The 14,240-nt window shown below is 40.9% G+C and overlaps 1 protein-coding gene and 2 long non-coding RNA genes across 11 annotated transcripts in view; all 3 read right to left on the bottom strand.

The window, feature by feature from the left end:
• The window catches only part of LOC105357636 (uncharacterized), a 545,012-nt gene that overhangs the window by 347,002 nt on the left and 183,770 nt on the right, over positions 1-14,240 (bottom strand). For 8 of the 9 annotated variants that reach the window (XM_078944705.1, XM_078944708.1, XM_023953741.2 and 5 more), the window contains 4 exons: positions 13,884-13,933; positions 13,717-13,775; positions 3,152-3,256; positions 2,920-3,068 (listed from right to left, as the gene is read on the bottom strand). In XM_078944705.1, the coding sequence (XP_078800831.1) occupies positions 2,920-3,068; positions 3,152-3,256; positions 13,717-13,775; positions 13,884-13,933 (363 nt within the window). The remainder of the gene's footprint in view (positions 1-2,919; positions 3,069-3,151; positions 3,257-13,716; positions 13,776-13,883; positions 13,934-14,240) is intronic. The other variant, XM_078944712.1, reaches the window with a different exon arrangement.
• Positions 6,323-8,523, bottom strand: LOC111947177 (uncharacterized). Its single transcript, XR_002873002.2, has 3 exons — positions 8,385-8,523; positions 6,755-6,879; positions 6,323-6,461 (listed from the first exon to the last, which is right to left on the bottom strand). It is a non-coding gene; the product is annotated as an uncharacterized LOC111947177 (long non-coding RNA).
• LOC144991048 (uncharacterized) lies at positions 8,535-9,046 on the bottom strand. The gene is made up of 2 exons (XR_013654969.1): positions 8,921-9,046; positions 8,535-8,709 (listed from the first exon to the last, which is right to left on the bottom strand). It is a non-coding gene; the product is annotated as an uncharacterized LOC144991048 (long non-coding RNA).

A 14,240-nucleotide genomic window follows, 5' to 3' on the forward strand; every position in this document is an offset into this window, starting at 1 on the left:
GTTTCCTTCGTGGCGCTGTACTAGAACGGGAGCGGCCCAACGGTCAAAGGTGCCGGGTCACACATAGCAGATCCACTAGATAGTGTGTTCCCTTCTTGGCGCTGTACTCGAACGGGAGCGGCCCAACGGTCAAAGGTGCCGGGTCACTCATAGCAGTCATACTTGTAAGTCTGAATATGAAATGCCTCTGAAACACACTTCATCTGATTACATACTGATATACATTTAATGTCTTTCCAACCTGATTAAATTGGTGTTGGGGGTAGTTATTACCCAAAAGTTTATGGAAATTTGTCTCTGGGAATTGCACGGAGTTTTATGCCAAACTAAAGGAAAGTGAAATGCTAACTTGAAGGAATGTGAAATGCTAACTTGGAGGAATGTAAAATGCTTATACGGAGGAAAGTGAATGCTAACTTAAAGGAAAGTGAATGTCAAAGAATGTGAAAGCAACAAAGTATGTGAAAGCAAACTAAAAGATGTGAAAAATAAATATTATTACTACTGCATGAGTTGTCTGACTGAAATGGTATTCAGCTCATTGGCTTTTTCTGCACCTTCCCCCTCTACCTCTGTCACCTTCTTGCACCCTGTGATGGTTTTCATTCCTTCCCACTCATCTCTGATGTTGTTTTTTCTCCAGTTTCCTCTCCACCCTGTCCTTGTAGGTATTTTTTGCCGCCTTCAAGCAGCTCCGCAGTTCTATCTGCACCTTTTTCATTTCCTCCTGATCCTTTTTGTTGAAAGCTCTCTTCTTTTTATTTAGGATCACTTTCACTTTCCTCTTTATCCAGGGTTTATTTTTTGCAAAGCAATGGTCTGTTTTTCTGGTCTGTTATGCATTGAGATGCTCCCTCGATGTCCTCTCCATAATGATCCAGCAGGACGCTCCAGTCAGTCCCTGAGCTCACCAAAGTCTCCTCACCAAAGGTGTGTATGTAGGTTTTAAGGAGATCAAAATGTGATCTGATTTGCAGAGAGCAGGGAGGGGTGTGGCCTGATAGGCATCTTTGATGTTGCAATAAAACAAATCAATAGTCCTGTCGCTGCAAGTTGGGCAGGTCACATACTGCTGCATAGGTGACAATGGGGAATCCAGGTAGACGTGGTTCAAGTCCCCTGAGATGACCACAAGTGCCTGTGGGTGAAGTGCTTGTAGTTCCAAGACTGTATTAACAACCACCTCCATCGCTGTCTCTGCGTGCTCTCTGGGAGGGATGTAAACACAGACAGCCAGGACATGCGTAAACTCCCGTGGTAAGTAATAAAGCCGAATGCTAACGGCTAAAAGCTCACAGTCTCTGCAACAGGCGATCTCTTTAACAGTGAAGTGTCCAGGGTTACACCACAGGGGTTACATCACTGACGGGACTGGTGGATTATATCTCTGGCTGCATTCTTTTTTGGTGATGGCCCTTTTCCTCCTCATCGCTCCAGCACGGGTCCCTCTTTATGTTCTTCTTAGCTCTTTGGGAATGGTATGCCGTATTCCAGCCTTGCTTTTCATCAGACTCAAGAGTTCAGTTCTCTAATAGACAAATTGAGGGTTTTAGAGACTTTTTAGAGTCTCACCTTTAGCGTTCACCTTTACTTTTGCTCCAGGATGGGAACCCCTGTATCGCTTTTTCACTTCAAGAGGAATGTTATGTGTTAATCCAGCTCTTTTCTTCCTTAGAGCCACAAGTTCTCAAATAAAATGGTCTCCGGGGACAAATGTCCTTATTTGTGCGCAGTTACATTCCTTACATTCATTCCAAACAGCAGCAGACCGGCTGCCCTGCTGCTGCATCAGGGCCATCATGGGTTGCTAAATGGGAAATGGCGGATTCTTGCATAACGCTTTTCTACTTTCCTCAAAGGCCCAAAGCGCTTTACAGTCACGGTCACATTCACACGCTGATGGCGGCTCTACTGACGAACACTGGCGTCAACCTTCCACTGGAGGGAAGGTTGGGTTCAGTGTCTTGCCCAGACAATCACATCCGCCAGGGCCAGCAGGACCTCCAAAGCCAGAGAGCCAGGATGTACCCGGGGACAGAGAGTGCAAGCCCCAGCCGAACCAGGAGAGCAGCCTCCCGCAGCGCGGGAGGGCCCAACGCGGGGCCCCGCCCCTGGAGAGCACCCCCAGCCCCAGACAAGCAACCCACCACCACCCTGGATTTCTGGGAATCCCCCCACCCCAACCCAGAGCACGGGCCAGGACCCCCAAAGGGAGACCCGAAGTGAACAAGGCAGGAGCCGGCCTCCTCTGCCCAGGAGAAAGACACCCAAGAGTGGTGGGGATCCACCAGGAATGATGTTACCATGACCCGACCAGGCTCACCCATAAATGGAATTTGGAGAGGGTCAGCGCTCGAGAGCAAGGACCAGAACACACACCATAGGAACACCGACACCCCCAGGCTCAGATGTAATGTGAATTCCGGCTCTTGGTCTTGCCTGAGAGCACAGGGATCCCTCTCCCAGTGTGGAAAGAGGAAAACAGCACCCAAGGAACAACATTGTCAAGGGCCTGGTACCCCGTACCAGGGATAGGATAGGGGAAAATCATTTTGTTTTTAATACATCACATCACTACCACCTGATGACGACTCTGACAAACACGGAAGACCTACATCAAAACATGTCAGGTATGCGAAAAAAGACCGCTGTGTCTGATGTAAAAGAACCTAAGAAGTCAATCTTTCTAACTATTTGGTTAGCTTCATTATTTCTATCTTTTATGTTATTGGTCATATGTTGTGTATGTATGTACCTATAAAGTGTATTATCAATTTTTGTCACATTGTTCCACTTTTTTTCTTTTTAATTTGAAAAACAGGCTGAAATTAAACGGTTTAACAGGTCATGTGTGTTACCTGTGTGTGTCATGTCTGTACATTGTGTGTGTGAGTATGCGTGCGTGTGTGTGTGTTTTACCTGGTTGCCAGGCTGACGCTCATTATGGAGTCATCATTGTTGCAGGTGTCGGAGACTCTTAGCAGGTACTGATATTTCTTGAACACCTTTTCTTCAGCTCGCAGGCCATAAAAAATGTTTTCTCCATCCTCTGTCTTCTGCTCATACGGCTACACCAACATGCACACACATGCACGTATGAGTTCTCTTTTGTTTTAACACTTCATAATTTCAATATTTCGGGGAAACTCACCTTAACTTTAATGTTTTTTTCTTCCAGTTTCTTGATGAAATCCTTCTGTTTCTCCTTTTTCTCCTTTTTGCCCACAAGAATGTAGTAATAATCCATCAGGAGAGCCTGTTGAAGCCCCGCCCCCACATTAGTCCAAACTTGCAACCAGTCCATTTCAAAAGTCTTCAAAGAATTTACTACACTGGACAGAGGATGTTCAAGATGGGTCTCAGAAGCTTAGACATTTGTGAGCACTGTGATAGTAATCTACCGGACAGTTACATGCATGCACTGTGGTTCTGCACACCTGTCCAGGATGTTGTGTCTTGTTCATGTTTATGTACATGTTTACTCCAGGCCACAAGCAGGCCCTGGAAGACCTTTTACCAACAGTTTTGACAGTTTAGCTTGGATGGTAAGGTGAATGACTAGCATGCTGGAAACCAGGGTTTGATTCCCAGGGGAATCGTTACTGGATTGATTACAAGAATGCCACACACGTGGATCACTGAATGCTTGGAGCTGTACAACATCAACAGGACTCTAAGGCCGCCTTTACACTGCATTGTTCAAGTGACCCAATTCCGATTTTTTCCTCTCGTGTGGCACAGATCGGATATGATCGGTGAACGTGTAAGCAGGACAAAAGCGCGTGGATTCCGTTTTTCTCAGATCGGATACAGGCCTCTCTCATATGTGGAAATAAATCGGAAACAAATCGGATACGTGCATTTGGGTGTGCCATGTAAGCAGACAGATCGGATATTCCCAAGTAAATCGAGTCGTACGTCAGTGACATCAATTCAGGACACCACCAACTGAGATCACATGACTTATTAAGGTGCTTTTTGTGCGCTGATCTTGCTGTCAGTGTGTTACCTTTCCGCCTCAGGCTTCAGACCGTAGTTGGAAACCGCTGTTGTCCGGTCCGGTCCCGGTCCGGACGCAAACGGTAACTAATGAAGCGGGACACCGTTGCTATGGAACAGCAGGCTAGAAGCCGTTTATTTCTTTGGGGGGCGTGTATGATGGGGACAGTGTGTGTGTGTGTGAGCGCGCACACGCGTGCTTGCGTGTGTATGTAAGGAGAGAGCCCCCCTCTCTCCTGTGAGCGCGGAGCGGGGGACTGTCGGAGAACTGTAAATTAAAAATAAGATGTCTCCCCCAAAAGTTTTGGAGTCTTTGGGTGAGGCTGAGGGTTCAGAACGGAAAAGAGAGCCCCGAGGAAATCTCCCGTTTTTTTGTCTGAACACGGTCGGAAAAGAGAAGTCATCGCGCAGGAAAGGTTCAACACTTGGATCAAACTCTTCGGACAGCACAACGTCTGCAAACACTTCCTCATTCAAAACTCAGAGAAAGCACATAAGACGGCCGACCAGCCCTCATTTTTACTCCCCCGTGCATCCCCTCAGGAGCGCCCAGGGCAACGCCTCCTTCCGTCGCCGCTTTGCCTCCATGACAACCACAATCACAAAAGTCAGAAAAAAGTCCGCGGAGGGCGGAAATACTGCTACGTAGTCCTCAGAACGTCTACGTTTGATAGTTTCAGCATTGTATAGTGTAAATGCAAAAATCAGATACGGGTCACTTTTAAAAGATGATGTAAGCGGGTCGTCAAAAAAATCAGATATAGTCAGAAAATTGGATATGAGCATCAAGACCTGCAGTGTAAAGCCGGCCTAAGAGCCTTGATAGGAAACTCAATGAAGCTGTGGAAAACCACCCTTGAACCCAATGGCAAGCCAGTTGCACAAGTGTCCATCAAAAGTGAGATATACCAAGGTGATGCTCTGTCCCCACAGCTGTTCTGCATTGGTCTGAACCTCCTCAGCCAAATAATCAACAAGACTGGCTATGGATACCGACTCAGAAATGGGGCCAACATCAGTCACCTCCTCTACATGGATGACATCAAGCTTCTTGGATTACAAGAAGCGGCTGCATCACTCAAGGCTCAAGGGGAACTATAAGCTAAAAATCACACATAAGACACACCGGCGCTCCCCTTAAGATGCAGCCACTTCTTTCTGCAACCCTCTACAGACCTGTACAACCTAAAAAACTGCTGCACCCGTATGGGTCAACATGCCATATGCATGCATGTGTCTAAGACTTAGGTTTTAGAACCAAACAAGTCTCAAGTCAGATAATGAATGAAAGTTAAAGTTTCAGTCATGTAAACTAGAATCAAAAAGAAATCTCAAGTCTTTCGTGTCTCAAATCTTTTATCAAGACTTCAAGTCTTGTCTTTGGTTTAAAGATTAATTTTAAGCAACAGACTCAAATCAAAGTTGAGTCTTCAAGACAGTCACAATTGGGGGTGTGTATTGGCAAGACTCTGGCGATACGATACGTATCCCAATACGCGCCCTGCGATACGATACACTGTCAGAAAAAATGTGCAAAATTTGTACCTTTAGAGGTACAATGGCTTGTCACTGGGGCAGTACCCTCAAGGGTACAAATGTTGTACCCTTTCATATTGGTACGTATCTGTACCCTTCCAGTATGTACCTTTCAAAGGCAAATATGTACCTCTGTGGACAAAATTGTACCTTATAGTGCTATGGTACCATAATGTACCTTTAAAAAAGGTACAAATTTGTTCTTTTAAGGGTACTGCCCCAGTGACAAGCATTTTGTACCATTTGATGGCAAGTTTGTACCAGATACAGCACATTAAAAGACCAGTATACTGTTTATCACATTTATTAAACATTCAAAACAATTACAATTCTGACATTACACAGTATGTACAGTATCACAACAGGATGCATATATTTACAATTATTAGCAATTTTACAATAATGAAAAATCTATATTTTTCCTTCAGTTCACATTGCATTCATTGTAACTATAACCTTAACATTTGATCAATTGTAAACAGCACATAGCACTTCAGTTACCATTTTTAAACCATGAAATAAAACTTGTGACATTAACAAAAGAAGCACTAGACCTCATTTTAAGTACATCTTTCTACTGCATTCTACATTTTCTAAAAATAGATAATAAAAAAGTAAACTTATAACCAAGTTTAAATGCATAATTTAAACAATAAAATGCATAAATGTGATAAGATAATATTGATACAAATTCTAAAAATAAGAACTATAAAACACACTAAAGATTACCAAGGATTACGTTTATGTCAATACCTAGTAGATCCTCTGCAAGCATCTCTTCTCTTGATTCTTTGGAGACTTTGGCTAATGGAGCTTTTCTTTGAACAAGCTCAAGCACCTTTGGCACAATACTGGTAAACGCCGTCCTTGAAGCGCTGGCTTAAACTGACAGGTGATGGATGCATTCGGTCAACATCATCAAACAACTGAAAATTGAAGAAAATTAGAAAATTAATCATTCACTTTAACTAAAACAAACAAAAGAAATAAAACATTCTAATATTCTTTGTTGCCCCTTTCATTGCCATTTCCCTTTAGTGATCCCATTGTATAAATATTATTTGGCTTGAATGACTATATATTTATATATGGGTTTAGAAAATTACAATGTTTTTACAATTGAGTTAAAGCTGTTAATGGTCATTTTAGCAGATGTCTCAGCTCATATTGACATTCAAAATGTATTTTAAGCTGAGAACTGATTTAAAATGTCACTGACCCCTGAGGTTGTCTTCAAGAAAGGGTACTTCTTTGGTATATCCTCTCACACCTTGCTGTACTGGATATGCAGGACATTCACATGACCTTCAACGGATGATCATCCTCATCAATGACAGCAACCACCTATTGGATCAAATTTAAAAGTCCATATTAATAATAAAAAATACAACTGCAAGCACTGATACTGGGGTTAAAGCACTTTGAGATGATGTTTAAAGACAGTTTGTGCAGAGTGGTTTGGAGTTGATCAGAAATTAACTTCTGAGTTGTAGGCGGGGCTATTGACACAGTAGTTACCTTCTGCTGATGTCCGATCATCCCTTTGTTTACGCCCTCTCCCGCTATCTTACAGTCCTTCCAACCTAAAACTAAAATTAGTGGAGAAACCAAAATGGTGAGCAATATTGAAGCTTTCTGGCCATAGTTTAGATCAAGCTCAGACAAGTATGATGAAGATGTTAATGGATCCGTTTGTCTGCAAGTGGACGCATCAGAATAGAGCAGAGCAGAGGGACTCAGACCCACCTCATTTCATGTGGTGCGTCACAATAGAGACCTTCCTCAAACTGCATTTATTTTGTCTGTTCCTGATTCATCCCGATTTGAGTGAATAATCAGATGTGCAGTTTTAAACGTGCCCATCATGAGAAAAATACTGCGACATGTTAAAAATGGGGGACCCACTCCAATGAAAGTTATTTTTTAAAATGTAGCATTTTTATGATGACATATTGTTATAAGATTTAAGAATAAAACTGTGTTTCTGAATATTTATTTTCTCAAATTGGGATGAATCAGGAGCAGATGAAAAGATGTAATTTGAGAAAGCTTGTAGTTGTTACGTACAAGCTACATTTGGCAGGCCATAAGCTCCCTGCTCCACATGTCGTCATTCTCCTCGTCTGAGTTGGCATCTGGCTCACATCTATAAGGCTGGATAGCTCCAATATTGCACACCAATTCTGTTGCTTGGGGGTTGTGAGGGACTGTAAGGTAACAGGAGCGTAAACAATGGCATGATGGGAAGTTAAGGCCGGTTAACTCTGCAAAACAGTCCCGTCAAGAACTTGAAGGTGAATTCCAATTGAACTGCAGAAACCATGTCCCAGAAAACATTTTTCCCCCTCAAAAACTGCATAATCAATGTCTGTCTTTGTATAATAATAATTATATTATTAAAAAATGTTTTCAATTATATTGAAAACATTTTTTCAATATAATTGAAAAAATTGAAATGTTTTCAATTATATTGAAATGTTTTGAAATTGAAATGTTTTCAATTATATTGAAAACATTTTTTGGCTGGTGGGAGCAGGGATCGAACCGCCAACCCTTCGGTCATTGAACGACCCACTCAACCACCTGAGCCACTGTCGCAGGTATAGTCAATATCTTGTTAATTATGCAGAGCTTTGTTGAAGGAAATACAGAAGAATTATATGCTTGTATGATGAGGACAGTATTCCAATGTGTTGTGACTTACTCGGTGCAATCTGCTGTTTCCCTAGAAAACTTTAAACTAGTTTGGATGATCTGCCTTACTGCACTGTTTGACAACTAAACTGAATTGGAAAGACAGCCTGACTTTGAATGCTTGAAATGACTTTGTGAAAAGATTATTTACTTACTTTGGCAAGAGAGGTGTCTTCAAGTCTTCGTCTTGTTGTAGGACTGTGTTGTAATATTATGGTGTCATCTGAGTCCACTTCAGTATCTCCACTTGAACTGGTATTGCAGGTCTTTGCAGGACAACTCGGCTGATCTGTCAAAGTATTAAAGCTTTCAGTTACTGTAATATTTAAATTAGTATGATAGCAAAAACAAAAAAAGTAAAAACAAAGATTTTTAAATACTGACCGACTTAACAGTTTAGCAGATTTATTATCTTGTCTAAGACAGCAATAGGATAAAAAACTCATACTTATTTGCCCGTGTTTTGTTCCCCACACTATCCTGTCAAAGAAATCATTAACCCTTAGACTCCTATTGATGCAAATATACAATCAAAACTCTTCAGCTCAAAAATGTTCTTAATTTAGCATGTACTTTAAAAGGAAAAACTCAGATTATTTCCCTTGGAAATAAATTCAGACATCAAAGGGGAATTTACCCAAAACCATTCAAAACAGAATAGATAAATTACAATTTAAAAGAAAAACTTCACCTTCTGGATTTGTATCTTCGGCCAGACAAATTTCCAACACACCAAAGTTTGGGTTTTTCAACAGGAGATCAAAAACCTGCTCATCAACTTCTGTCTTTGAGTCATCAAACACTTTCAAGTCCAAGGTTAGGATGTTGAACTTTTTGGCAGCTGTGAACACGGCAAAATTATGTTTAGAATACAGCACAGAAATTATCTTTAAATTAAAAAGCAATTAAAAAAATCTGTTTGCATCACAGCTGACAGTTTATCCACAAAGTTGACTGATTCCTGTAAAGAAAAATGCTGGAAATTGTGATGTTTCCACTTCATCGCATTCCCAAAAGGATTTGAAGGTCAGCTGAACTTCAAAACATTTTTTTTTTTTGGCGTTCGACATGTTCACGCACAGCTTGCATCTTTCCTGGTGGGAAAAAAAAATATATTACAAAAAAAAAAAAAAAAATAACATTAAAACACCAAAAGGTACCAACAAAGCATTTATTCAGATCTAAGCCCTGTTCCAAATAAATTAATACATTTTAAAATAGTGATGGGAAATATACAGTTCACACTAGCTGCCACAGCAATGTTGCAGAATTTGCAGAACTGCTAAAAAAAAAAAAAAAAAACCACTGACGACAATGCACTGGCTTCTAAGGACCTACAGATTTATTTCTTGGAATTTCATTTAAAAAAATTATTTTTTCCTGGTTAATAGATGAGTTTTTGGTATGGGAAATCGTGACGAGTATCTGGAATCACGGACCTCCATTTAAAAAAAATAATCTGCAGGAGAATGATCAAAATCAACAACACAGTGTAAACTTCGCTTGACCAACAATGAGCGATCATGACTGTCACGAACTGGTGGTGGAGGACCCAAATGCAGGAGACCAAGCTTGATGACAGGAACTAAAACATTTAATTAGCAAACTGAAACATGACAAAACTATGAGGGGAAAAAAACCTGTGACAAAACAGAGCAGATGACCTGACAAGGATGAACAGAAACCAAGACACTTAAATAGGCGTAGGGTAATTAACTGAACTGAAGACAGCTGTGGATCATGAACCAGAAACTGGTGTGACTGACAAGGAAACCAAAAACATGACAAAGAAAACCAAACCATTGAATCCTTACAGTACCCCTCCCGAAAAGGGCAGATCCCAGATGCCCAAACACCCCTAGGAAGAGGGGACGTGGATAAACAGAAAATAAAAAGTCCAGAACAGTTTGGGTTCCTGCAGCCTAGCAGAAATGAGGGGTGACATGGCAAACCCCTCCTCAGGAACAGGCATGAAGAGGAGCGGTCCCAATTACTCTCCCCAGGGACAGGAACCATGAAGGGGAGCAGCACTGGTGACCCTCCTCTGGACCAGGAGACACAGCCAAGGGGGAATGAATGGTGACCATCCTAGGGACAGGGGACATGAAGTGTGGGCCCGGCGACCCTCCTCAGGAACACACATGAAGAGAAGCGGCCCCGGTGACCCTCCACAGGAAACTTGAGATTTGAAGGATGGTCCCGGCAATCCCCCTCAGGAACAGATTGGCTGGATGTGGTAGGGCATAGCATGAACAATGCTGCAGGAACTCATCTGACGTGGCATGGGATGGCAAGATGAAAAACTCCCCTGCTGGGTCCAAGGTGGTCAGGTCATTCTGTCACGAACTGGTGGTGGAGGACCCAAATGCAGGAGACCAAGCTTGATGACAGGAACTAAAACATTTAATTAGCAAACTGAAACATGACAAAACTATGAGGGGAAAAAAACCTGTGACAAAACAGAGCAGATGACCTGACAAGGATGAACAGAAACCAAGACACTTAAATAGGCGTAGGGTAATTAACTGAACTGAAGACAGCTGTGGATCATGAACCAGAAACTGGTGTGACTGACAAGGAAACCAAAAACATGACAAAGAAAACCAAACCATTGAATCCTTACAATGACAACCTAAACAGTCTGTCACTGTCTTGCATTCGAGAAATGGTGGCTGCGCACGCACAGCAGCTACGGCAGGCTGACATATAAATGGGAAGGACTGCCATACTGGGGTGTAAAAAAAAACAAAACACCTTATTGGACTCCTACACATTACAGATTAAAATGATAAACGCATTGAATTCGACGGACCTGATAAATATCAGTAGGAATTATGGAGCTGGTCGTTTCAAAAGTAGCTGGCTTCCTTACTAAGAAAGACAGAAAGAAAAAAAAAAGGGGGGGGGGGGTAGGCAACAACAACCGGTGCATCAACGCCAGCGTACATCGGTAAAACGGCGACAGAATTATCTAGTGATAAAATGTATATATTTCAATGTATTTAACGGAACGCGGTACAACACCAATAAAAACAACAGCTTAATTTATTTAATGGCTGCATTTAGCTGAACTTCAAACGGCTGAGGCTAACCGTTAGCAAAACTCCCGCTCGTAGTTTTCAATCTCCTCACAGGCACATACACGGTGGAATAGCAGCATTCCACTACACAAAAGTTATTCCTTACAGATAAAATAACCGAACCCGCTTAAAACAAGTTTCCAACTTATTTTTGAGCAATTAGCAGACTTACCTCAGTCACAGCCTCTATCTTCCTCCGGCCGCTGCGGGATAACAAAATGGCGGAAGAAACGAAACTTAAGAAAGTAGAGTGGGCGTGGTCTCGCTGGTTTACTCCAACATATTTCCTCTACGTTTTTACACCTACTTAAATAAAAATTACTGATGGTAACTCCGAAAAAAGTACTCTCTCATTTTTCCTGTGTAGGTACAAAAGCTAAAAGATACTTACATGTACACATAATGTAACGTAGTAACAGAGAAATTTACTTTTTTATGAGAATGTATGATTAGAAAAAAAATAACTTAAATTAACAGCTCAAAGACTAGAAATTTAAATTGAACTTAGGCCAAGTTAAAGTACACCATATAAGGTTAAAAACATCAAATAATTTTGTCTACATTGTGCTTTTGCTCTAAATTAAAGGCAAAACTTAAAACAGCTCTTATATAAGTAAAAAAAAAACAGGCTCACACTAATACATGTTTAAAAGTTATTATCTTGATGCTCTGCACAATCAATAAAATATAACGTGCTTGTGTACTGTTCAAAACTAGTCATAAAAGATGTGTGGTCTCTTAAATATATTTGGTTATTTTGTGCATCTTTTCCAAATAACCAACAACGTATTAAATGATTTTGGGTGACGTTTCAAACACTTTGAATTATTACTTTTGTCACACAAGTGATTGTACCTTTGTTTGTGGAATAAAGGGTCCATATATGGGCCCTCTGATGGTTGGAAACATATTTGTACCTTTTTTATCCTTAAATGGTACATATGAGTACCCTAAGGTGTAATTATGACTCACTTAGGGTACAAATTCACCATTTGTACCCTAAGTGTTCACAAATGTACCCCAACCGTACCCTTTTTTCTGACAGTGTACGTATCCCGATATTTTACCGAAACATGTTTTTTTTTTGTTTTTTAAATATGACTTTGAAAAAAACTAAACATGAATTTTAATGTTTCCACTGTAATAAAATGGTTAAATTCGGTTTAATGATCACAATGTTAAGCACTGCAATTGTATCTCAAATATAAGTTGCGTTTACCAAAGCAAATTCATAGTGCTTTTATTTTGGTAAGTTAAAATAAAAAAAGGTAACAGTCAACATTGTCTGATTTAAAATATATATATATATATTTTTCAGTGTAAGAAAAAAAAAGAATAAATGAGCCTTAACCAATAAGTTTCTATCGGGAAGAAAAATGCTGTTTATTTTCAGCATTAATGTAGCTTCTCTAGTGCTTTTAAACAGTTTAGGAGCCTGAATGGTGCTTCAAAAATAAAGGGTGGGGGACACACACTGATTTTCCAGACTTTCCAGAAACAATAAAGTGTGATGATGAGGCAGCATGACAGAATGAAGGAAAGTTGCTTTAATGTGAAAAAAAGGGGCTTTGTTTACATATCTGCTCTGTTGCACCTTTGCAGCCACGCTTCTCACACACGGAAGTAAACTGGTAACGCTGATCACCACAATGTCAGCCTTTTTCAGAGCGTTGTACACATCCCTCTGATCCATCAGGTCCCTAAACTAGAATCCATTGCTTTGAGGTTCTGCAGAACTTTAGCCCGCTTTGCTAGCATGTTAGCAGATGCTAAGCGCATTAGCCTATTAGCTGCTGGCGTGCTTCATTGTCTATCTTATTTATCTGAGCCGCTAAAAAGCACAACAATCCACGTTTTCATATCTTACTGGCAGCAACATGGCACAGAGTTTCTGTTTGGTATCCATTCAAGTAAAAACTAAATAGTTCATGTCTCATAACAACAGAACGAGCTGCCTCTGGCTGCAGTCTTCCTGTTGTCTTGTGCAGAGTAGAGCTGCTCTAAGAGGCTCCGTGTTCTCTGCTGCCAACTAGTGGTCGGAGGGTGAAGTGGACAACAAGAGTCAGACGTTGAAGGACGCTCAGAAATAATTAAATAATATATCCATCTGGCAGCCTTTTGAAACGATACAAGTATTGCCAAATGACGTATTGCGATATATTGCCGAATCAATTTTTTCTTACAGCCCTGGTCACAATTAAGTTCAAGTCAATTTTTTACTTAGTTTGAGACTAAAACAAGTCTCTGAGGAGCCAAGTTGAAGTTTCTGATCCAAGTCAAGTTTGATGGTAACTGTTGTTTAGACTTCAATCTTCTCTGAGGATCAAATCCAAGTCTGAGTTTCTCTTTCAAACCATTAGAGCCTCAACTTTCCACAGAGCAGCAGTTTTCTCTGGATCAGACTCACCTCATTCAAGCAGAACTTGATTTCAAACACGCCTTTCTCCATCAGATCCTCAAGATCATCTGTCAAAAATAAAAACATATCTCTGTGAGAAGATGCTGCACTGCTGCACATTTTCTATGCTGATGATGTGATTATGATAAACCTAAAAAACAGCAGCTCCTACTCACCTCCTGTGAGTGTCTTTGTCTCATTAAGAATGAAATTAACTAATCTGATCCTGAGGGAAAAATAAAAGTGTGATAAAGTTCAGACAATAGAAACATTGACAGTGAGACACGTTTTCAGACTTTCTCCTGTTGTTGTTAATCACATCTTAACAGAGATCCTGATTCTGGAAAACAAGCACAGTTCTCTTGTTTGGTCCAAACCAGAGTTCAGCTGAACTTTTACATCTGACCAAACAAGAGAACCATCAGAGGAAACCAGCTGGAACGTGGATGAAACATCTGATGGAAAAGTGACTTAGACCACGCTAACACCTCAGCTGGTCTCCTTTTTAAAGACACATCCTGGTGCATCCTAAA

Source organism: Oryzias latipes, chromosome 3 (assembly GCF_053564925.1).
Source record: "Oryzias latipes strain Hd-rR chromosome 3, Olatipes_Hd-rR_3.1".
Lineage (NCBI taxonomy): Eukaryota > Metazoa > Chordata > Actinopteri > Beloniformes > Adrianichthyidae > Oryzias > Oryzias latipes.